The sequence below is a fragment of the Danio rerio genome, chromosome 20, assembly GCF_052040795.2.
Source record: "Danio rerio strain M-AB ecotype USA chromosome 20, GRCz13ab, whole genome shotgun sequence".
In the NCBI taxonomy this organism is placed as follows: Eukaryota; Metazoa; Chordata; class Actinopteri; order Cypriniformes; family Danionidae; genus Danio; species Danio rerio.
The window spans coordinates 40,806,595-40,831,460 of record NC_141040.1 but is presented as its reverse complement, the minus strand read 5'-3'; the positions used below and the strand labels follow the sequence as shown (position 1 = coordinate 40,831,460).

The window sequence follows — 24,866 nt, the reverse complement described above, 5'->3', positions numbered from 1 at the left end:
GTCCTGCTATGCGGTGTTTCCTTGTCAGCAGGTTGTGCTCACATTGGGCTGTTTGATGGGTTTGGTTATGTACGCTCGATATGGGGAGGAAAGCCCTCTGGATCAGGGCTACGTTACAACTAATGATCAGGTCAGAAACAAATAAAAATATGGTAACACTTCAGTTTAAGTCACAATTCTATTAACTACTGGCTTATTACCGGCCTATTATTGCAATATTAATTGTTTTTAGTAGTTATTAATTATGATATTATTCAACATTCTTAATTCTAAACCCAACTTTTACTTTACTAACTATTAACAAGCAGCTTATTAGCAGTTTATTGGGATAATAGTATTAGTTAATGGTTTTTAATGGCATGAATCAAAGCTAAAACCCCAAAAATATATAATACTTTTTTATATTTGTGGGTCAGTATTTTTATTTTCCTCCATTAATTCAGCAAGGATGTATTAATGACTGGCTTTTGATTGGCTGACATGCTAGGAACCACTTCTTACACGGCATCCTAAATGGCCAGCATACAAACAAGCACATTTTATGGGAAGAAGAGAGGCATGTAAATTTTTGCTTTTCAAATGTTTTTTTACTACAATTATTACTTATATATATATATTTGTTTATTAAATTGTTTATTAAATTGTTGGGAACAATAAATTTATCTTTCAAAGCTGTTATATTGTTTGTGTTACAAAATATCATGCTTTTTTAAATGTCCAATATAGTGGACACCAGGACCATCTTAATGTAATTAATGACTGCATGTTGTAGGAGGCAGAACTGAAGCAGAGAGGATTTTTTAAAAGATAGTAGAGGGAGACTCTGACTTAGAGTCTGACAATCAGACAATTAGTGACGATTAGAGAATGACAATCAGTTTTAAATTGTTTTTATGTTGAGTTTGGTTTGGATTAACATATCTTCTTCTTTTTTTGTTTTTGTTTATTTGAGTTCAGCTCTCCTTCAGACTAAACTGTTTCAGGAATTTCAATACAAAAGGAAATTTTTTTTAATTTAATTTTTTTTATTTTGTTACATTATTGTTGGATGAATATCCCTTTACAGCCTTATCCTGTACAATTTTGTTATCTGAGTTTGGCGGTCGTTTTTAACTAAAGTGGTCCTGTGGACGTGGACATGCTGTAAAATGAAAAATAAAAACAAAACATAAAAACTCTAAATTGTAGATTTTTTTTTAACCCAAAGGATGTAAGAAATCACAAAAAAGCAGCAAATAATATTTTTTTTCTTTGGGTCTCAGGAGGTAAAAATTAATAGGCAGCTAATTAGCAGTTTATTGAGATAATAGTATTAGTTCATGGTTTTTAATAGCATGAATTAAAGCTAAAACCAATATATATATATATATATATATATATATATATATATATATATATATATATATATATATATATATATATATATATATATATATATATATATATATACACACACACACACACACACACACACACACACACACACACACACACACACACACACATATATATACATATATATATATATATATATATATATATATATATATATATATATATATATATATATATATATATATATATATGTGTGTGAAATATCCCATGTTAAATGGAGCAAAGAAGTTTTCATAGTATTTCCTATAATATTTTTTTCTTATTTCTTATAGTTTAACTGGAAGGAACATGTATATCTAAATATATAAATGAACAAACTACTCTTGTCCACTTAAGTAACTTAACTTGCCTACTTAACATAATTAACCTAGTTAAGTCTTTAAATCCCATTCCTTTCAGCTGAATACTAGTAACTTGCAATACAGCTAGTAAAATATTATGTACTCTCATTATGAAAAAGACAATATGCTTAGTTATACAACATTGTTAGTATATTAAATATATCATGTTTAAAGATGTCTTGAAAAAAAAGTCTTCTCTTCCTTAAGCAGCATTGGTAAATATTTGAAAAATAATTAATATTTCACAGGAGGACTAATAATTTTCTCTTTACCTATACATAATGTGTAACTCTTTACCTCTCTGTCCATCTGCAGATGGTGTTGTATTTTGTAATGGATGTGTTGAGGGATCTTCCTGGTTTGCCAGGACTATTTGTCGCTTGCCTTTTTAGTGGAGCTCTAAGGTATTACCACTTTTTGTCACCACGACTCCTGTTTTACAATCAGACTTCATTACATATCTAATACCAATGCCCACTTTATTTTACAGCACAATCTCATCGGCCTTTAACTCTCTGGCAACAGTAACCATGGAGGACCTGATCAAACCTCATGTCCCAGCCATGACAGAGGCCCGCGCCACTCTGTTATCCAAAATGTTGGGTAAGCTGACTGTCTAAAAGGCAGAGCTTATAATTGGAGTGGACCATATCCTCTAAAATGTTCCATACTAACTGAAAGCTTTTATTAATTAATTAATTAATTTATGTTAATTATATTTCCACACAGCTCTTGCCTATGGGCTTGTGTGTTTGGCTATGGCGTACATCGCGTCCTTAATGGGGTCTGTGCTGCAGGTGAGTCTTTAATTGGATATAGTAATAAAGTCAATAAAGATAAAACTGAGGTGTTGTTATATAGAGTTTGGCCCTACAGTGAGCATCGTTTTTTTCCTAATGTTTACAGGCAGCACTCAGTATTTTTGGGATGGTGGGAGGACCTCTACTTGGTCTTTTTTGTCTCGGGATGTTTTTCCCTTGGGCCAATTCCACTGTAAGTAAGACAGTAAACTTTTCTAAAGGTTGATGTCAGTAACATTTTTAAAAAATGTATTTGTATTTATTTAATCAAATTTGAGTAAACAGCGGAGATTACAATTACATAACAATTTATACAGTTAAATTAACAGTTGTTTTTTTTAAAACAGAAATAGTATAATCTTCATCAATCAAAGTGCTCAGCATATACAAGTGCACCCCTCACAAATCTATCTTTTAAGTTAGTATATAAACTATTTTTAATTATATTTATAAACTATTTTTGCAATATTTGGCTTGAATTTAATTGTATTATCTTTCAATTTCTAAATATGTTTGGTGACTAAAATAATATTTTAATAAATATATCTGTTTAATAAATCTGTTTTGTTTAAAAATTTGAAAATACGTTACCTATATTTTCAAAATGGGGTGTACTCAAATATGCTGAGCATGAAGTGGATCAAAACTTTTTTCAAAACAGTCAAAATTATTTTCAAATTATTATTATTATGTTTCCCCTTAACAATATTAACCTCAGTTCAACAACTGCCTGATGTGTTGTCTTTGACTAATGTATAAATTAGTTTGATCTGAAACATTAAATTGTGATAAGCGCAATGCAGCATGAACGCAACAGAGCTTTATTATGTCTTAGTCGGCCGCTTCCAGTTATTCCTGTTGTGATCACATGGAGAAAAGCAGTGCTGCTATATCATACTAAATGCATTTTAGAGTTCTGTTATAATTTTGATGTGGGCAGTCTAATAAAACACTCAACACATTACAGGGATGTGATTCTTCCGTTTAAATACGTATTTCTGTATTTTTCGTAGTCTGTGGGGCGTTCTCTATAATTTGCGTAAATCAAAAGTTTTTTTTTTTTTGAAGGTTGTGGTTATGGTCATTAATCAATTAATGATTATGTATTCATTAATTCAGTGCTACATCCTAGCACATCTTTTATACTTCATTAAAATTAGGCTATTAAAAACGGACTAAGCCGAAGGAAAGGGAAAGTGATAAACTCTTACAAACGATGTATGATTATATTTTTTTTCAGGGTGGAAAGTTAAAGCATATTAGGCTACTAAATTCAACTGGACTTAATATTTTTACAGTTCGAACTGTCGACTGACTAGCAGTTTATTTATCATGTTGGAATAAAGAATTGACTGAATTACAGGGAAAGTTATATTATGTGGACACAAGAGAACTAACCGAGTTAGTGGCAGTATGTGGACCTGATTCCCTGTTTTCTATAAAAACAAACCATAAATTGAGGGTGTATGATGTCATAAGCATGACCATACAAGACAGTGTGTGTCACTTGTTAAAAAAGCTTATTTATCTGTATTTTAATTTTATTTTCAATTTTATTCTTTGAAACATTTGAGATAATACAAATGCACAAGTCAGCAATGCATATAACACTGTTCTACTGGATATTATAATGAAAAAATCCTACACATTGTTAAAAACTGAGTTTTCTGATTTAAAGACAACTACTCTTCCCGATCACAAAGTTTTGAATAGTTTTATAATTATTTATCTTTAAGGTATCTCATCTGGAATGCAGCCATTAAATGATAAGGTGTTATGATGTGATTTAATGGAATGAGTGTTTGTTTGTTTTTGTTTGTTTGTTTTTTCAGGGTGCACTGGTTGGACTGGCATCAGGACTGGTCATGGCTTTCTGGATCGGCATCGGCAGCTTTGTTTCACGAATGTCTCTCTCTGCACTACCTGTGATCAATGCCACCATCATACCCGATGTGGGAAACATGACGACAGCTGTCATGACGACACTCACCACAACTAAACCCAGGTGCAAAGAAACCAATGATGCTTTCCTCAGACCAATCATCTGATAATAGTTGATGAAGCCTTTTGAAATTGTTAAACTTGATCATTTATTGTATCGTCTTGTCTTCTCAGGCCTTCTGGAGTTCAGGCTCTGTACTCTTTGTCATATATGTGGTACAGTGCTCATAATTCAGCTACAGTTGTGGTGGTGGGACTGGTGGTCAGCTTTCTTACAGGTGAAGTGTGTTTCTAATAAATGCTGTATATAGTCATAAACCAGGTTATATGATGTTGTTGGATATATGAGCCTTATAATAGTTCAAAGTTTGGTTTATCGATGTCAAATTTTAATGGCTTTAGTTACTGATAAAGTTTCTTTTATAGAAACCCTGGATTGCATAAGCAATTTATTGTCTAGTCATAGTGAGCAGATGTTTTCAAAATGGATTCAGCAAATTTGAGAAAAAAGGAAAACAAAACATAATTTTTTTTTATGTTATCAATTTATGTTTTTTTTCTTTTGTTAATTTTGTAATTTGGCATTTTAGGATATCATTATAGGATCTATTATAAGAATATTTTTTTTTTATAACAAAGTATACTTGGGTAACTATAACATTCATTCATGTGTTCATTTCCTTCTCAGCTTAGTTCCTTTTTTGTAATCTGTAACTACAAAATAATAGCTTTATATTATGTAATAATCACTTATGATGTAATTGTTTTATTCATGTCAGTTTAGTTTTATTAATCACAGTACATCAACTTTTTTTTTTTGTTAAAGTTTTTCTCTTCAAGTTTTCTTTTTTTAGATGACCGAAAAAGCAAATTCAGTAACTAAACTTTTTTGTGCTTTGTGTCTGTTTAGGACCCTGGAAGGAGAAAGATTTAAACCCAGGTACGGTTTATCCAGTGCTTGGAAATTTGCTGTTTTTTCTGCCTCAGCGCTACAGGGAGAAACTCTGCTGTGTAACTCCTCTGGAAGACAAGGTACATCACTCACAAAGCTTAGCAATTACAAATCAAACTTCAGCTTTATTGACAACATTTACACTTTCATTATTAACACATTCAATCCCAAACTTGTCAAAACTGTGTGAGTGTCTTTTTCTGGAACCTCCAGAAGGGTTGCTCTTGGCTTCGGGATAGACATTCAACTTTTTTATGAAAATCTTAGATTGTTTTGATTCGAAATGTAGCAATGTCACATGATCAGATCAGTTTACCTACTCACTGCTTGCACATCTAGAAAAAGTTAGAGGAATAAATTTTACTTAATTCTGATCAGTAGAACAACACATTAGCTATGTTTCCTTCCACCTGTTTTTATGTGCATTTTGGAAAATTGCAAAAAGGAAACGCCTAGATGTGCATAAACTTATACACTCAATCTAGTAGTCTAGAAACTTTTTATCCGTTAAAAAACTGCATAAACTACGATGGAAACACATTTACTCAATTGATTCCAGCATGCACATTAAAAAAGTCATGTAAATATGTTTTATTACAAGATAATATGATAACAAAAATGCTGCGATGGGATGGCATTAATGGACAAACCAGCGAAACGACCATATTGTAAAACATCTAAAGTGGGTGGCACGGTGGCTCAGTGGTTAGCACTGACGCCTCACAACAAGAAGGTTGCCCCAGCTGGGCCAGTTCAGTGCATTTCTGGGTAGCGTTTACATGTTCTCCCCATATTCACAGTATTTTGGGTGTTCCGCTTTCCCCCACAGTCGAACAACATGTAGTGTAAGTGAATTGGGTAAATAAAAATTGACTGTAGTGTATGAGTGTCTTTGTGAATGCGAGAGTGTATGGGTGTTTCCCATTAGTGGGTTGCAGCTGGAAGGGCATCCACTGCCTAAAGCATATGCTGACGGAAGCGTCAGCCAATCATATCGCTATATGCAAATACACCAGCTAGACAGTGGCCTATTGCTGACTGAATTTCATTGGCTGACGCTGCTATGACGATCGCGTCAGCTCCAACTTCAGACACACCTTCAGTCAAGCTTAAGGATTAAAATGCAAGTACTGAAATTGCAAGAAAAAATGTGGGATTAAAGGGACAGGGCTCTTAAAACTGAAAATCATGTCATCATTCACTCATACCTCACTTGTCACAAACCTGTTTGACACTGTCTTCTGTTGAACACAAAAAAGATATTTTGAAGATGTTGGTAACCTGTAATCATTGACTTCCATACTATTTGTTTTGTCTTACTATGGAACTCAATGGTTACCGGTTTCTGAAATTTTTAAAAATATCTTTTTTGTGTGTTTAACAGAACAAAGAAATAAAGGTTTGGATTTTATTCCAAATTAAATCTATTAAATCTATTTACTATTTGAGGGGAGTAAATAGTGAGGAAATATTCATTTTTGGGTGTTTTATCTCTTTCATGGTTGTTTATAAATTATTATTTATGCTTTAGTCCAAAGATCTGGACCGTCAGCCTTACCGGATGGCCCAGAAAGAGAGCAACGGTGTAGCCTGCACTAAAGAGGAAGACAAACTCAGGGAAGAGGAAGGAGAACGTGTAACTGCCCAACCGACTTGTAACCTCGCCCATACTCTACAAGAAACAGCCTTGTGACAACAACAGTTCAAGGGTAACTCAATCTCCTGCAGGCTTTAGGAGAAAAATGTTGGTTCCGATGCCAAAATGGTTTAAATGTACGACCTCACCGTTCCCTCCTCTCGAATTGGTCCATAAGCTGTGGTTTGTATCTGCAATATTGGTACGATGTGCCCTGAACTGCCAGTGATGGAGGTTTGGGGGGTTGTCTGTTTATATGTGCTGCTTCATGATGCCAGTGGTCTGTTTTATCGAATTTGAGATCCCGTTAAATGAACTCGCTCAAGAGATCAACTAAATACTTTTGTTTACTCGTCCTAAAATTGAATCTTTAGAAAATAGTTTGATCATCTAAGATGTAGGTGACTTTTTTTTTTCTACTAGTTCTTCAGTAGAACATTTAAGGAAGCTACAATCGTGGTCCTTGGTGATTCATATTTAGTCAATTGCCAATGGAACTTTGAGTTTAAAAAACAATTACAATCTTCTTTAACCCTTGTGTAACCTCATTTCCTTTCATTAATCTATTTTACACTAGGTACAAAATATAGTCACACTCAGGACCTTCAGGACGAAAATGTCCCTTTTGAAACTAATTCATTCATTCATTCATTTTCCTTTAGCTTAGTCTCTGATTGATCAGAGGTTGCCACAGCGGAATCAACCACCATCCATTCCAGCATAGGTTTTACACAGAGGATGCCCTTCCAGCTGCAACGCAGTACTGGGAAACACCCATACACTCTTGCATTCACACACATGCACTTACACAGTGGCCAATTTGGTTTATCCAGTTCTTTTTTGTATTCTTTTTTCAATTCTGAGATGATGCGCCAAAGTTAGATGTTTGATAATTGGCTTATACCAGACTCTAAGACCCTGTCCACACGAACGGGTATTTTCAAATTTTTTCTATGTGGTTTCGCTATTTGTCCCCACGAAAACTGAGTATTGGGGTGACTGAAACCAAAATGTTCTGAAAACTTCAGCCAGGGTGAAGATTTTATGAAACTCTGTGTACAGTGTGGTTTTTTTTACTCCATGACATCTTCGTGCACACTGTTTTCTACTTTCTAATTGGCTAACACGGCTGGGATCACACCAAACGTAGAAGAAGTGAATGAGGCAAATTCTGCTCAAGTATTCCTTAATATGCAACCTTGGGACAGTAATCCGCCTCTATTCTCATGTCTGCAATGACTTGATGCAATTTACACCTGAAATAAACTTAATGAAAAATACTTAAGGGTGTGAACTAGGCATAAAAATGTCTTTAACTCCGCCTGTTGGTTTGGCGTGCCCTTAACTTGCATCTCAGTGCATTTTTGCATTGTCATGTGGACAGAGATTTCTTTAAAAACAAATACCTTTGTAGTTGTGGACATGGTCTAAAAATCCAAAAATATCAGCTTAGGCTTTCAGTATTTGGAAATTAATATATTTTATTATATTTAATATATTTTTATTTTAATAAAGCAGCAACAAGAACACTAGCATTATGTAAATAAACGGTGATTTAAAAAGTTAAACAATTTTAAATCCAATGATTTGTTGGTAGTTCTCATCAGGACTGATGCTGGTATAGAAATATATATCATCTAAAGTGTAAAATACATTAAAATATAATGCTTTAATTAATCTTTTTTTTTTTTGACATGGCCATTTTTGTTCTCTGTGAACTTAATATTTTTACATTGACACACGAGTGTTCATGTTCTACTGAATAAAAAAGTTACCTACATCTTGGATAGTCTGAGGATATGTAAATTGACAGCTATTTTTATTTTTGGGACTAAATTATCCCTTTATTATTACTTATACTGATAAATATATGTACATCCATGGAATGAAAGGTTAAGCTGGATGGTTTATCTCTCTAAAGACCACGATTTGCACAAATCGTTTTCATTCGATGTCATAATTTTGGGGGTTTTCTCACCCAAAGCTTTTGTTTCGTCCAAAGTTCACTACCATGAGCCTTTCCATTCTGTTTGCCTTCGAAAAAACACTACAGTCAATACGTTTGATCCCTAAACCACGTTTACAGTGAATGAAGAATTGCTAGTACTTCAAATGTAAAATGTAGTAAACGTCCACCGTGATCTCTGCAGTATAAAAAAGTGCCATATTGTAATAGATTCAATTACTGGAATGCATGTAGAATCTGTAGTTCCCTCATTGAAGCCCATTCGTTTGTGACAAGTGCCTCCTCACATGAATGTATGATGTAGTTTTGTGAATGGATTTTTTTGCCTAAGTCCGGCGTTTCATAGTCTATAACCCAAACAGAGCATGGCTTTAATGGGTTTTAAGCATCTGGATTCCTCACTATTGAATTCCCATGATGCTTTGCAGTGCGAGAGCTTGGCTAACTATACTTTAGCATTGCAAAAAAAGGTTTAAATTAGCCTAGATTTAATCTTGGTATATATTATTATTAGTGTTGGGTACAAAAAAAGTGATAGATTACAATCTTAAAGTGATACTAGGGCTGCACAATATATTGCTTCAGCATCGATATCACAACGTAATCATTCACAGTAATCACATTGCAGGAGTCTTTATATTATTATTTAGTTTTGAGGCCTGCGACTGTATAATGATTTTAAAAGCATTCACGGCTAAGAAACTGTACCGTTTTTAACGTTAATATTGACTAATTTTATTGAATTATTTGTATTATTTAATTACTATACCTAAATACTGCTAGACTCAGAAAACGATAAAACATTGTTTATTTTAATTGAATCTTGTATTTTTTAATTGCATTGATCTTTGTTTGTAGGTGGTTATTTTTATTTTAGTCTGATGCACTTCTCTATAGAATCATCTCAGCCGATCTAATGTGATTTAATCCTTTTCAAATAGAGATATTCGAGTCATCTGCTGAAATGGTAATCATATTGCAATATATATCGCAGAATAACTAAATATCGCAATGATTGATTTTTCTAATATCATGCTGCTCTAATTAATAGTTCACCCAAAAAAGAAAAAGAAAAAAATTGCAATTCTGTCATAATTTACTCACCCTTTATTTTAAACCTTTTTGAGTTTCTTTCTTCAGTTCAACACAAAAGAGGATATTTAGATATTTCGAGCTAGCTCTCTGCAACTCTCACATGGTCGCCCACTGAATCTAAGCAGGCCTGCGCCTGGTCAGTACCTCGATGGGAGACCACATGAGAAGGCTTGGTTGCTGGCGGAAATGGTGTTAGAGAGGCCAGCAGAGGGCATTCAACCTGTGGCCTGTGTGGGCCCTAACGCTCCAGTATAGTGAAGGGGACTGCTCAGTAAGCACCGTCTTTCGGATGAGATGTTAAACCGAGGTCCTGACTCTTTGTGGTCATTAAAAATCTGAGGATGTCCTTTGAAAAAGAGAAGGGGTTTAACCCAGGCATCCTGGCCAAATTTGCCCACTGGCCTCCGTCTATCATGGCCTCCTAACCATCCCTTAATCATAATTAGCTTCATCTCTTTCCACCTATGAGCTGGTGTGTGGTGTGCGCTCTGGCGCTGTCTGGCCATCACGTAATCCAGGTGGATGCTGCACACTGGTGGTGGATAAGGAGATTCCCCTCAATGTATAAAGTGATTTGAGTGTCTAGAAAAGCGATATATAAATGTAAAGATTTATTATTATTATTAATATTACTATTATTAAATGTTGAAAGCAGGTAACCATTGACTTCCATGTTGTTTGTTTTTCCTATTAAAGAAGTCAGTGGTAACAGGCTTTCAGCATTCTTCAGAATATCTTCTTTTGTGTTTAACAGTAGAAAGAAAGTCTTAAAGTTTTATAACCACTTGGTGGGTGAGTAAACTTTTGGGTGAACCATCCCTTTAAGCCTATCTTATTCTTTATTTGATTGTTTTTTTCAATAGTTTAACATATGCAAAATATAAAAACACAGCACAGACGTTCACATTACTTTCCTTAAAAAGTAACACATTAGTTTTTTTAAGTGACTTTAGATTGTATTGTATTACTTTTAAAAGTAACTTACCCAACACTGGTTATTATACTAATATATGTATTATATGATGTAATTTTAAAAAATTTCTCTATATCTTATTTGATCTTTAGATATAGAAGATGCTTGTTATAGTATTAAGAGTACTAGGAACACAAACTGCATAGAATTGAAACCTCATTGTGAGTTACTGATCATAATTGTCAGTATTAGCACATGACCTGGTTGCACTTGTTTTATCGTATAGTTTGATTTGTTTTATTGGTGTTAAAGTGGTGTTTTTTTCTTCTTCTTCTGTGCTTTGCTGTCTAGTCCCAATTCACAGCTCAGTCTACTCTAAGCCATACCATTTGTAGTTGTTGTATTGTGCCTGAAGGAAGCTTTCCCTAAACGTGTCACAATCCCACAAGCACACAGTGGGTTATCTTTTCAGGTTATGCGCTCTGGGTCAAGAATTTGTTGAAGTCTTTCATCTATTAATTGAAGGTTTGTTTGTTTGTTTGTTTGTTTGTTTATTGTGGGTGTTTCATTTTGGTCCGGTCAGTTTTACATTTGTTTCCAAAGAATCATGCTATGCGGCTTCATGTTCATCACACTCCATTATTATTGAGTTCATTTTTTTATTAACACACCATTCGCACCACATCTCACTGATTTTAGTGTGGAATTTTTTCGAATAACGTGACGTGATAATATTTTACTATTATTATTATGTTTTTGGAAGCTTTTTCACAACATGATAAAATAAAATTAGTTCTTATTTAAAGCCTTTTTATCTCACATTTCTGACCTTCTGTTGCAGTTGTAAGTTTTAGGCTTCTGTAGATATCACGTTTTCTGTTGGAATTAATTGCTGAAGCTTTATATAGACGATTTACAGTATTATCACTGCACAAATTAATGTTTTACTAACCTAAAAATACTTAGAGTACTGATTTATTCTATATACATGTTCAAAGTAAATAAAAGTAAAAAAAATAGGTTACACTTGACAATAGTAAGGTTATTGATGCATTGACAAATAGCTAGTTAAAATAGTTAGAAATACTGAATACTGAATCTTATTATTTATCAACTCCATTTAATAAAACATTTGATTTTAATGCTTTAATAAGCATTAACTAAGAAATTGGCAGATTAATAAGTCTTATTCCAGTTGTCATTGCATTGACTTAAGTTAAATTAATTGATGTTAGCAAGTGGAACCTTACTGTAAAGAATTTTCAGTGTCGTAGGCCAGATTACCATGGAAAAGTTATGTTTGAAAATAAATCGCCTATTCAGTCATTTTGTGCAGTGACAAACAACCAATAAAACAACAATCAGAATATTCTTTAAAAGGTGGCACACGTCCAGCTTGTATCATAATTTATTTGGTTATTCGATGAGAGTTAATATTATACATTAAAACTCCAGAATTGCAAGATTTTAAGGAAAAAAGTCAGAATTGCAGATGTAAACTTCTAACTTCTAAAAAGTCTAAAACTGACTTTTAAATTACAATTTGTATGTTGATCTTCAAGATATATACTCAGATTTCAGACCTTTTCAGACTTGCATCTTGAGTTTATATCTTACAGTTCTGCCTTTTTCAGCATTTGGAGGTAGAAATATTAAAATGATTTTATATAAAATGACAATTCAGAGAAGAACTGTCAGAATTGTGAGATTTTAAACTAGCAATCATAAGAAAGCCAGAATTGTGAGAAAAAATATTCTATTTTTGTGGCTTAATTTTATTCATGTTATTGCTGATTGCTTTTTTACGCAAGATACAACATACACCCCTACACCTTACACTCATCCTTCATTCAGTTCCATTCCATTACACTACATCTCACAACTTAGTTTAAGACGAAAGTTTAAAATGCATTTCAACACACCACTGCAATCCCTTGCTGTTATTAGTCTGTGTGTTTTCATTTGAGCTCCATATACTGACAGAAGCAGATTATGCATTTTTTGGCCTAACAGTATTAGCTGCAAAACAACATTCGTTAGTTAGGAGATTGTAGTTGTTTTCGACAGATATGCGTTTAATGTGCAGCCATACTTTAACCAACAACAGCACTCATTTAATCCATCCAGTTCAATCTGTTAGATTTTGACATTTATTTTAGGTATAAAAATTACTCTTATGTTTTTGCAACTCGAGCATTCCAATCAAGGGGTTCATTGGAGATCATCCCTTTTTTGTAAAATACAAACATTCACTGTACAAAAATATCTGTTAATAGTTTCTGTGGTTAGTTCACAAGATTCACAAGTGTTTTCAGTTTATTTACTGTTGTGAATTGCATTATTAGAGTTTTGTGAACTTTTGATGTTGAGAATTCATTAATACAGTTTACAAAGTGACTTTTATTGACACTTGAGTAATTTGAAGTAATATAATGCATAAAAAATTATAAAGAACTTGAAGCTGCAAGCAGCAATGAAAGGGACCTCGCGCCCGGGCTCACCGCCACCCGGTGGCCTTAGGATGACAGAGAACAGTGGAGAAAAATAATTTAATCTGATAAATATATAAAATAATCACATCAGAGAAAAATCACAGATTTATGCCGAACTTCCTCCTGTCAGCAGGTGGTGCTATGACTGTGACTTAATTTTGGCATATACTGTAGATGTCCTCAGAAGAGGAATCTCATCGAACCTGGGAATTTTTTTTTAGGCAGATCAGACATTTTTATCCTTCCTCCTCCATGGCGAAACACTGAACTTTGTCAGTCCACCATGAACACACCCTTCGACGAACTTCTAGATTTTCACAAGTTAACATCACAAAGGCCTTTGGATCATACTGACAAAACTTGGATTCGGTCTGATAAAATTTGTAGTTTGTTACAGTGTAAAACGACATTTCTTGTTGCCACAAGGCGGCGTTATAACTTTAACTGGAGATTGGCAAGTAAACGTGTTCAGGTCAGTACTGTTATCAAACGTGTGGAATTTAAGGCAGATCGGACAATGCATGTCTGAGTTATAAATTCCTGTTTTGTTGCGACTCTAGATCTTCGCAATTTTGCATCACCAAGGCCTTTAGTTGACGATACCTAATTTTGGTGTTGATTTGATAAAATCCCTTGGAGGAGTTTGTTAAAGTACAACGCCTGGAAATGCCACTTTTTCAGCACAGGAAGTTAAAAATATTTGACTTCCTGTTGGGCTTGAGATTTCGCTTTTTTGTAGGTATTGGCATGTTTGATGTGTGTCCCAATTTTTGTACTTGTGCGTGAATCGTAGCTCGGGGGCCAGTCCGTCAAATGGGCATAGGTGGCGCTGTCAAGTCATTTTGCCACATTCACTTTTGAAACCTATAATAAAAGTACTTTTTTGCATTTAGTTTTCGGGCATGTTTACACCCTCTAAAATGCACTTTATTCCAGAGAAGAAGAAGAAACTGAGCAATTCCAATAGGGCCTATGCACTGTTCTGGTGCTCGGTCCCTAATAATAAGTCAGAAATTATTCTGATAGTTTATTACAAGGTTTTTGTAGCGTATCATACCCAGCCCAGACAATTTATCACTTTAAATGATTAAAAATCTTAATAAAAGTCACTTTTTTTTTTACTTTTTAAGGTTAAAAGTTGTTGAAAGATAGATCGAGATCCCATAATGCAATCCAAAAGCATAAATAAACTGAGAAAATAAAACATAACTCCCAAAATACAGAAAACTGTTAATTTACAGATATTTTTTACAGCGTAGCTTGATTCTAATATTTTTTTTTTTTTGCATTGTGTTAAATTAATTTTCTGACATTCATGATTACATGTGGATCAATCGCATGTAGAGTTGCCTCTGTCATCCGTCATACCTGAAATTACTTGAATTTATGTGTGCAAAATGCTTTAAACCACATGAACTTTTAATAGCATTCAGCACTTGCGTTCAATGACTGAATATCGCTTCGGTATTGTTCCATTGACGACCTGTCGGAATGTCTTAATTCAAACTGTGTTTCCCATACAAGCGATGAAAGAAGGAACAAATCAAAAGCACACAGTAAATCAAAATGTTAAGCACAAGCAGGGAATGATCATGAACTATGCTGTCCTACAATCGAAAACTGTGTAAACCTAAGAGAATCTATCTTGGGTGAGAAACAAAACAAACAAAATACTGAGTTCTACTGTGAGAATAGTTTTTTATGGCATTTTTTAATCTTCATTTTATACGGAAAGTGCAACTCTTGTTAGTGCAAAATAAATATTTGGATACATAATATTTACCTTTGTATAAATATTATGAGAATATTTATTTTTTTATTGAAGTATTACCTGTTTTTGATTTCCTCCAAAGATGCATTCCAGAAAGCCATAAGCAATGGAGTCTGACCAGCTTCATTACTTTGGTCGTGCCTTCACTTATAGTGTCTCTTTATTTGATTGGTCCCGAAAGTTCTCGCCTGGAACTTTCCTTTATTGTGTGGAAAAAAAAGAGGCAGTTGCGTTGGCCTGCAGAGCGTCTATAGCGATGATACCTTTTATTTATGTACTGTAGATGAACATAGAATCGAGGAAGCAATGCATTAAGCCACTCTTGTGGGCATTATTTCCAATCACGAACACTCATTTTTCCTCTTGATGAATTGTTTGTAATGAAAAAGTGATATAAAATTTGTCTTGATAACAATAAAAATGTGTTCCTGGGTGGTTTTTGTTGGTGGTCACTTCAGTTTTTGCCACATAAAGGTGCTTTATTAACCATTTCATTGATATTGCATTAAGACAAATAATCACAATGAAGTTAAATTTAGCTTTGAGTGGAGTAAGGAACACAATTTAACCAAAGAAATGGGTCAAAATTGTGTTTTTAGAGTGGACGTTCAAGGATTAAAGGATGCTCCAAGGTTTAAATTTCATATTGTTTAATATCTTGAACTGTATTGATCACGTTTAAACACATCAGCATCAAATCACTCTGAAATATTTCACAAGCAAGCGTCTGTCAATTTATAATCATGTGAAGCACAATTCCTCTTAAAGGGACAGCTCACACAAAAATGACATTTCTGTTATTATTTATTTACACAAGTTTTTCCAAAATTGCGATTGGCTTACTATGGAAGTCCAATTTTTGTTTACCAACATTCTTCAAAATATCTTCTTTTGAGCAGAATCAAAAGATATGTTGGTGACCAAAAGTTGATGGTCCCCATTGACTACCATAGTAGAGTTCACCAAAATCATTGTTGGTCCCAGTTGGCTTACTATGGAAGCAATGATTTTGGTTTAGTTTGTTCTTTAGAATATCTTGTCTCTTGTTTTCAGCAGATGAAAGAACCTGTATGAGGTTTGGAACATGTGAAGAGGGAAAAATTATGCTAGTTTAAAACATTTTTGAAGGGTGAACTATCCCTTTAAAGCACAATTGGTATATATTCCTAGCAGTGCGAATGCATTTCTTTATAAGAGCTTTGACAATGCAGATTACAGTATGTATTTGTAGTGAGGATTGTGTTTTTCCTACATGGTAATCACTTTATAAATGCGTTTATTAGAGTCCCATTAGTGTGAATTAGAATGGATCATTTCCGCTTCCTGTTCTCTACAATCTTGACAAAGTTCTGCACATCTTCAGCCAGTAACTGTGGTTCCTCCATAGCTGCAAAATGGCCTCCACGAGCAATGGGTGTGTAAGACTTGAGGTTACGGTATTTGTCTGTTACCCACAGTTTCGGGGTGTGCAAAAGCTCATTAGGGAAAGAAGCCACACCTGTCGGAACGTGAACCGGAAGCCTATTGGGTAAAAAGAGACACAATAATGAGCTGATTTATTTTATTGTGCATTCTAAATGGAGTTGGCTTTGAGCAAGAAAGCTTTGATTTAGAGCAGTGGTCACCAAACTTGTTCCTGGAGGGCCGGTGTCCAGCAGATTTTAACTTCAACCCTAATCAAACACACCTGAACAAACTAATCAAGGTCTTACTAGGTATACTTGAGACATCCAGGCTGGTGTGTTGAGGCAAGATGGAGCTAAACCCTGCAGGGACACCGGCCCTCCAGGACCAGGATTGGTGACCCCTGATTTAGAGACTATTTTACATTATTTCATACAATCAAATTCATCTAAATAAATATATAAAACATCAGGAAAACATTTCCTCATATATTAAAAGATTAGTTAACCCCAAAACGAAGAATCTGTCATCATTTACTCGCCCTCATCCTGCGGTCACACTTGAGTTTAAGCTTGCGAAATTCTGTCGTACAGCGCTGCGAAAAGGGGCGGGATTAAACAAGATGATTAGACGATTAAAAAAGCAAGTGATTGGTCCATATTTAGAATTCCTGTCCAGAGAGGTCATGTTTTGATCCTTGATTGGTCTCACGCAGTCAAGAGATGCGATTTCTAAGATCAGAGTTCACCAAGCTTGAACTTTCCAACGCAGCGAACTGCAAAACTTGTGTTTCCGGTCTGACACATTCGTGTGCGTATGAATGGAAGTCTATGGGGAGAAAAGTCCAGTGTGACCGCAGCTTTAAATCGTACCAAACCAATAATGAAAATAAACTTTTTTTAAAAAGTCTAAATGAGATCTGTTCATTTTAAAGTGATTGCACTACTCCAAATGACTTTGATTAAACCAGTCAACTCCTGTAGATTTATACTTCTCATTGTAACACTTCTGAAGTTTCTAAGTGAACAGCCTTTCAATTGAGGGACAAAAATCTCTCAGATTTGATTAATGATTATATATATTATTATTTGTGTTTCGAAGATACATTTCTTATGAAATTAAAACAATGTAGGAATTTAGAGTAATATCTGAATGAATAGCGAAGACTAAACCTGTTCCGTACACAATGATGTTCCGTACAGATTACCTTTTAACGCCAATCTCTGAAGAAATACAAGTCGTAGACAAGCTATATATTTGTGTAATCCTTATTTCCCACTCTTTCACCCCCGATCAAAACAGAGACCCTCCTAACATTTGCTTCCGAAAAAATTCTGTAAGTTTGCTACGTCCACCTAATGCATTTGAAAATAGACAGTGGGCAAGCTAAAGATGCGAATGTTGCTTTGGGAGACATTTAATGCAATAATTTATGCATGACACAGAATTGCAGTCTTTATGAAATGAATATTATGTTATCACAAATTATTCAATAAATCATCTTTTGTTGAATAAATGTTTTGAAATGGGGATGTTTTAACATCAGTTGTGGGTGATGACCACATGGTGCAACTCTCCGCCAGAAAGTGAGGATGAGAAACAGGCTGCAAACACTATTTGGTTTATCTTTGTGCAGTGATGATGTTCATATGCATAAAAGGTCTGTCAAGTTAACGTAAATTTGCATGAATTTAATGTTTTAATATTTAAAATTTTCATGCTATAACAAAATAAACATGATTTAAAAATTAAATGATTGTAGAGTTATATCACTTCAAACTTTCATAAAAAGTTATTATATATAACATTACCTTAAAGTTAAACACAATAATAGTATATTCTGACGTTGGTTTTTAATAAGACTTAAAACAATTTCCAATTTTGCAGGTGAAATGGTGAAAATGATTAGTGTACGTTACATTATTTGTCACTGAATACACGCTGTCACTAATTAATATATGATATTAATAAACCAAATCATTCATTTAAGTTGTTATATCACTGTATTGTTGTACACAATATTACGGAACTTACTGTATTTTAAGAAAATTAATCCATCCTTGGTTGAGCCAAAGAGCTTAGAATGACCAAGAGGCGACACTCTGGTGTAATTTGGGAAACAGCCACTAGAGGGTGGGGCAGCCATTTTGGAATGAAAACTCCTTTAGAACAACATGCATATTAAAAGTCTGTAAAATAAACTATTAAAAGTGCCGATGTTTGTGATAATACTTGTTGTATTGTCATCTTTCAGGTTGTATCTTAGCTTTAATGCGCTTTTTAAATAAATAAATAAAAAACAAAGCAGCGGCTTGCCATCGCGACAGTAATGAGATCCAATGGACAGCCGATCGCTTTCACTCCAAAATGGCGGAATCCGGGGCTGTTGCTGGGCGCTGCTGTTGCAATGGAACGTTCTATTGAGTGTCGCCTCTTGGTCATTCTAAGCTCTTTGGTTGAGCCAAAGACTATAGAATACCCAAGACATGTCAAACGTATACTCTTGAATGGGAAAATGTAACTGTCAATATGGCGATTGAAGCCCCGCCTTTTAGCTAAGGAGCCAATCATCGATTGCTATATGGCGAATAAAACCCACCTTCAAGTACAGGAGCCAATCAGCGATCGCTATAGAATGACAATTCTCTAGGGGGGAGAGTCTGACCAGATGTGAGTTTCTGCAGATTTTGTGTGATTTGGACATTTAGAGATTAAATTAAATAGACAGTTGTTCTTTATTAGTGATTCCTAATATGAAATGTAATCATAAGACTGGCATTAGATTTAGAGAATTTGACGTTTCCTCATTCAAACAGAATGCCCGAGCATACTGCCCGAGAGGTGTTTCAAATATGGCCGCTGACAACTTTGGTTGAGCATAAGAAACTTATTTAAAAAAAAAAAAAGAGCAATCTTACCTAACCCCAGATTCTATGTATGTATTTAGCATTTACATTGCAGATCAGTTTCTACAGTATGTCCAAATAATTCTGGGAACACTATATTGATTAGTACTGAAGTACAAGTTTCGCTATTAAATCAAAGCCTATTGTTCTCTTACTTTGCATGAGGCTGGTTCAGGCCTTTGCCAAAGTTCTCCTTGTAGAAACGCATGGAGGATATAATGCATCCAGAAGTCCAGTAGATCATCACATTCGTCAGAAGATCATCAAGAGAATACTTCCTGTTGGGAAATCATGAGATGTTTTAACCCCACACGTTTAATTGACCTACAATAAAATGTAAATGGTAACTGTACTCCAAAATGAAAATGACAAACACTCAACTTTAACTCGATGATGACTGAAAATTTGAATTTTTTTTCATTTTGGAATAAACTGATGTTTTTTACTAGAACAATATCTATACCTCTCCAGTCCACCGTCCTCAAGCTTCCTAAATTCAGGGTCAGTCCAGGTTGAGAATTTCTCCAAAATGTAAGCAGCCAAACCAACAGGGGAGTCATTCAACCCACGGCCTGTACAAAACAAATGATGTTATTAAATAAACCAAACACTGAATATAATCCAATCGGCCAACATCACAAGAGTATGCAAGAAGCATGCTCTATAGACATGTATTGACAAGAACAACAATGGATGTATAAAACTGAGATGTAAATATAAAACTGAATATTTCTGACCTGCAGTGTCAGGTTTAGTGGCCTGTATGTGCATGTATCCAGTCTCCCTCAAAGCATCCACTACAAGCTTGTCCATGCAGGGGAATAGACGTTTCACATCATGCTCGGTGAAGCCAAAGAGTTTGGGGAATCGACGGCCGAAAATTAAAGATAAGCCCATAAGAACACTGCCTTGTGCAGGGGGAGCGAAGTTAATGTGGAGACCTTTTACAGCACTGAGGAGAAAATCAAGCGAACAACAAAAACACTTCATTTTTCACACAATATGTTTTGTTAATTCAACTTTTTAAAATGGTTAGTTCACCCCAAATTAAAAGTAAAATCATTTATCGACGTTATTATGATAAAATCTATATAATAAATTACATGCAAGTCAGAATTATTAGCCCCCCCTGTTTATTTTTTCTCCCAATTTCTGTTTAACGGAGAGCAGATTTTTTTTTCAACACATTTCTAAACATAATAGTTTTAATAACTCATTTCTAATAACTGATTTACTTTATGTCTGCCATGATGACAGTACATAATATTTGACTAAATATTTTTCAAGACACTTAAATTGACATTTAATGGCTTAACTAGGTTAATTAGGTTAACTAGGCAGATTAGGGTAATTAAGCAAGTTATTGTAAAATGATGGTTTGTTCTGTAGACAATAAAAAAAATTGCTTGAAGGGGCTAAAATTTTGACCTTAAAATGGCTTTTAAAAATTATAAACAAAATAAAAATGTTTTTTAGTCAAAATAAAACAAATACGACTCTCTCCAGAGTAAAAAATATTATCAGACATACTGTGAAAATTTTGGGAAATATTTAAAAAAGAAAATAAATGAGCAGGGCGACCTATTACTCATATGACATCACTGTAACAAAAAAATCATACAATTCATGCATCCAATCAAAATCAAGTTCTGCATTATTACAATTTCTGGTTGAGGAGCATTTTTGACTCCGATATACATATAATATAAGCAGGTAAAAAAAATTATCCCTTTTTACTTAAGTTTTTATGTCAACTTTAAGTGCATTTTGCCTTTTTGCACAGTGAGAAGATTTAATATTAATAATAATAATAACAAACTTTACTTTCATATAGCTCTTTTAAAAGTAGCATTTCAAGACACTTTACAGACATAAAATGTGCAGCAGTAAAAGATGCATACAAAAATGAACTAATGAAGTAATAATAAAAGTATTTAAAAACAGAAAATAATAATAATAATAATAGTAGAAATGTATAAAATTCAACCATTTAAGCCATTAAAGGAATTTGACTAAAATATATTCAGATTTTAAAATATATACTCACACATAACTGTTATTTATATGCACTATTTCACATTATTACTCTTATACTGTTATTTTAGTATTTTGACTTTACGTTTTATATGAGCTTAAAAGAATAAAGACCTTGAATACAGTCAAAAACAAAGTTGAGCTTAAAAAAATGTTAGAAAGCACTGCCTTTATACATACTTGGGCTCCAACTGAGCCATATTCGTGGTAATCATGGACCCCCAATCTCCTCCCTGAACATAGTACTGGGTGAATCCAAGGCGCTTCATCAGTTTATTGAATATATGAGCAGCACATACTGTGTCAAAACCTGTGCAAAACAAATTATAACAATACTGGCTTTTTAACAAACCACACCAATCAATATGTGCTTGAAACAATAAGATGTCTGCTGGACTGAGTTGTTCTTTACCTTTCTTGTGTGATGCTTCTGAAAAGCCGTAACCAGGTATCGAGGGGCAAATGACTTCAAAGGTTATGTCATCTGGATTAGATGGCTCTGTGAGCAGGGGGATGATGCCGTAAAACTCATAAAAAGAGCCAGGCCATCCGTGAACCATCATCAGTGGTACAGCGCGGGTTCCCTCTGGCAGGTTCTTCGGTTTCACGTGAACATAGTGAATATCAATACCTTTTAGGATAAACAAAGTAACAATAATATTATTTTTGTTTTATTACTGTGTACTATGATGTATACTGCCTGGCCCTAGAAGTCGAAAAAGGTCCAAATGTGAGAAAAAAAAAAATCTTAATTGGCAAACATATGAAACTTTTTTAGTTCAAATAATAGCTAAAATCTAAACTCAGTTCCATTTGATTATCAGTTAGCAAACTAAAAATCATAGTAGTCTATAATTTGATTGTTATTGCAGTGTTTGTTATGTTTTTGCTTTGTTTTGTTTTGTTGATTCTAAGGTGACGCAATCTAGACAAATTACCGGTTTGTAAACATTCAGGATGCGCGCGCACCAAAGTTGCAGAAAAAAAAAACGTGAGCGCTAGCATTTACAGCGAGTTGATGACATCCTATGCGGTACAGAGTTTGTTGTTGTATTAGAGATAAGTTATATTAATTACATAATATATACATTATTTACGTAATGCTTTATAACAGCTTGTCAACCAGTGATAAGCAGTTATTCGACAAAATTAACGTTACAGTGAACGGCGTTCATCTGACAGGTCCATTTGCGATCGCACCCTCCCAAGGTATATTGGATAAGACGAAAAGGCCAAGCATCCAGCCCCAAATATACAACTATCTCATTGAAACTCCAAGTGTGTTTACAAGAGAGAAGTTAAAGGCCTACAAGTCTTTGGATGCCAACAGTTTAGTTCTGTGTGGTCATGTGCAAGAAATAATGTTCCATGATTACCAGATTCAAACCTTTGTAGTACCGAGGTTCTGCCAAGCCAAAGACAAGGAAGAAGAAGACAGAACTGTACAAGGCCTGGGTAATCATCAACAAGCAAAACAACGGCATTTTGACAGGGAACTGCACCTGTACGGCAGGGTATGTGAACTTACATTTTTTACATTTTAAAGTTAGTCAAAGACGTCTGTGGTTGGCATTAAAAGCAGTGTGGTGTACGATAAAATTTAAGTTTTCTATTTTTGGACTTTCTCAATTTTGACATCCTCCCGCTCAACTCGATGTGTGATGTAGGTTGGTAATTCCCCTATAGCTTATCATTTTTTTTAATCATGTTGAAAGACATTTCCTGGATGATACCGCAAAAATAGGATTAAATTGTGAAAAAAGCCTAATTTTCACATTAATTGACTTAAAATTAATCTTACTATAGCTGTGTAATGGTCAAGACTCACCTTCGATTTTGGTTTTGAAATGAGGATATTTGTTCAGTTTATCCAGTTGTTTTCCCCAATTAAAGTCCTTCCTCCAGTAAGACACAACCTTCTCAAGGTATTTGGAGTTGAAGCCGTAGTTGAACTGGCTGTCTTCAAGAGAAGGAAAGGAGCGGGTTTGGTCTAGCCTACGGTGTAGATCCTAAAGAATAGAAAACACAGCATTTCGAACAACAATGAACTGTGAAACAATTATGTGAGGCTTCATTCTGGTAATGAGATTCTAATTTACCTCAATCTCTTCAGGAGTCGTCTCAACTTTAAATGGCCGGATACTGTCATCCTCAGGTCCTTGGGGACAAGTTCCCACACCCCACCACCCATCCTGCACTTTCAGGACAGTCTTTCTCTTTTTTAGAAATATCAGAGCGACCACCAATCCGAGCCCCAATGCCACTATCACCTCTAGGTACATGGTTTATGGATCTGGAATGAAGAAAATTGTGTTTTAGCTACTTGGAGATACCTAAAGTGTAAAGGCAAAATGTAGCTCATGGGCTATCACTTTAATTTAACCTTTCAGCCACTGGGCAACAAAATGTTAAAGCATGCATGCTAGAAAATGGAGCAAAGGTTTATTGTTGCACAACATTCCCAACACTGGGATTAAGGTGAACAAAGCTCTGTGGTTACAACAAATGCGGGACCAATGAATGAGAAAGCTGTTCTCTGTCCAACTCCTAATGCACAGTAAATACCCTTTAAATAGGAAGTTCAGAATGTGTGGCATTTTGATTATGAACTATTCACAGAAATGTGACAAACTTATCTGGCATTTTGCACAGTCAGATCAGATGATAAGCACATAATTAAACCATTTTATTCATCAAAGAAATGCAAGTTTGAATTATTTTCAAACGTAAATATTATTAAAATGCAATAGATCACCTTATTGCTGTATTTTGATCAAACAAATGCAGGCTCTGAGAGCATAACTTGTTTGACAAACAATACCACATTTTAGGATTTACAGACTTTTGAACCATAAGTATCTACTGTACTTTTCTGTCATTATCAGGAACAACCGTAAACAAGTCACTAAATACACTTGCGTTACTTGCAATAGCATTTAGTTTACCATAATACACTTTACTCAACTAAATGTCGCTGCCAATCAGTTTGATTTGTTTTGACAATTTAGAGATCGACATGAGTTGTCAACATGAATACCAACACACTAACCCACTAACCTACTTTATTTTAGCTGAAGTGCAATATTAATAAACAAATAAACTAGCTAAAACGCCATGATTCAAAACACCAGATATGCCCACTCACCTCAAAAAGTAGCAAGATAAAATGCTGCGTTCATTTAGCACCAAGATGCAGTAACATGAGCCCAGTGCACCACGG

At 34.5% G+C, this 24,866-nt stretch overlaps 2 protein-coding genes and 2 long non-coding RNA genes across 6 annotated transcripts in view; 2 read left to right on the top strand and 2 right to left on the bottom strand.

Moving 5' to 3' along the window:
- Positions 1-11,844, top strand: part of slc5a6a (solute carrier family 5 member 6a) — a 40,581-nt gene extending 28,737 nt beyond the window's left edge. Inside the window, exons 8-17 of one of the 3 annotated variants that reach the window (XR_015517806.1) lie at positions 1-130; positions 2,052-2,140; positions 2,227-2,339; positions 2,466-2,533; positions 2,643-2,729; positions 4,369-4,541; positions 4,652-4,755; positions 5,388-5,509; positions 6,961-7,450; positions 8,841-9,503. Coding sequence is in view for 2 of the 3 variants with exons in the window: in XM_087297439.1 (XP_087153565.1) it covers positions 1-130; positions 2,052-2,140; positions 2,227-2,339; positions 2,466-2,533; positions 2,643-2,729; positions 4,369-4,541; positions 4,652-4,755; positions 5,388-5,509; positions 6,961-7,122 (1,048 nt within the window). In the remaining variant the exon portion in view is untranslated. 3 annotated transcript variants of the gene reach the window in all.
- Positions 1-24,866, bottom strand: part of LOC147839397 (uncharacterized) — a 765,501-nt gene that overhangs the window by 164,745 nt on the left and 575,890 nt on the right. The gene's annotated exons all lie outside the window — the stretch shown is intronic.
- Positions 12,395-18,782, top strand: LOC147839399 (uncharacterized). Its single transcript, XR_015518857.1, has 3 exons — positions 12,395-16,919; positions 17,075-17,885; positions 17,936-18,782. It is a non-coding gene; the product is annotated as an uncharacterized LOC147839399 (long non-coding RNA).
- Positions 15,936-24,843, bottom strand: ephx1 (epoxide hydrolase 1, microsomal (xenobiotic)). The gene is given in 9 exon segments (NM_201068.1): positions 15,936-16,823; positions 19,768-19,890; positions 20,076-20,184; positions 20,350-20,564; positions 21,827-21,956; positions 22,059-22,277; positions 23,475-23,655; positions 23,746-23,939; positions 24,792-24,843. Coding segments are annotated over 8 exon segments (1,371 nt in total). The 5' UTR covers positions 23,929-23,939; positions 24,792-24,843; the 3' UTR covers positions 15,936-16,612.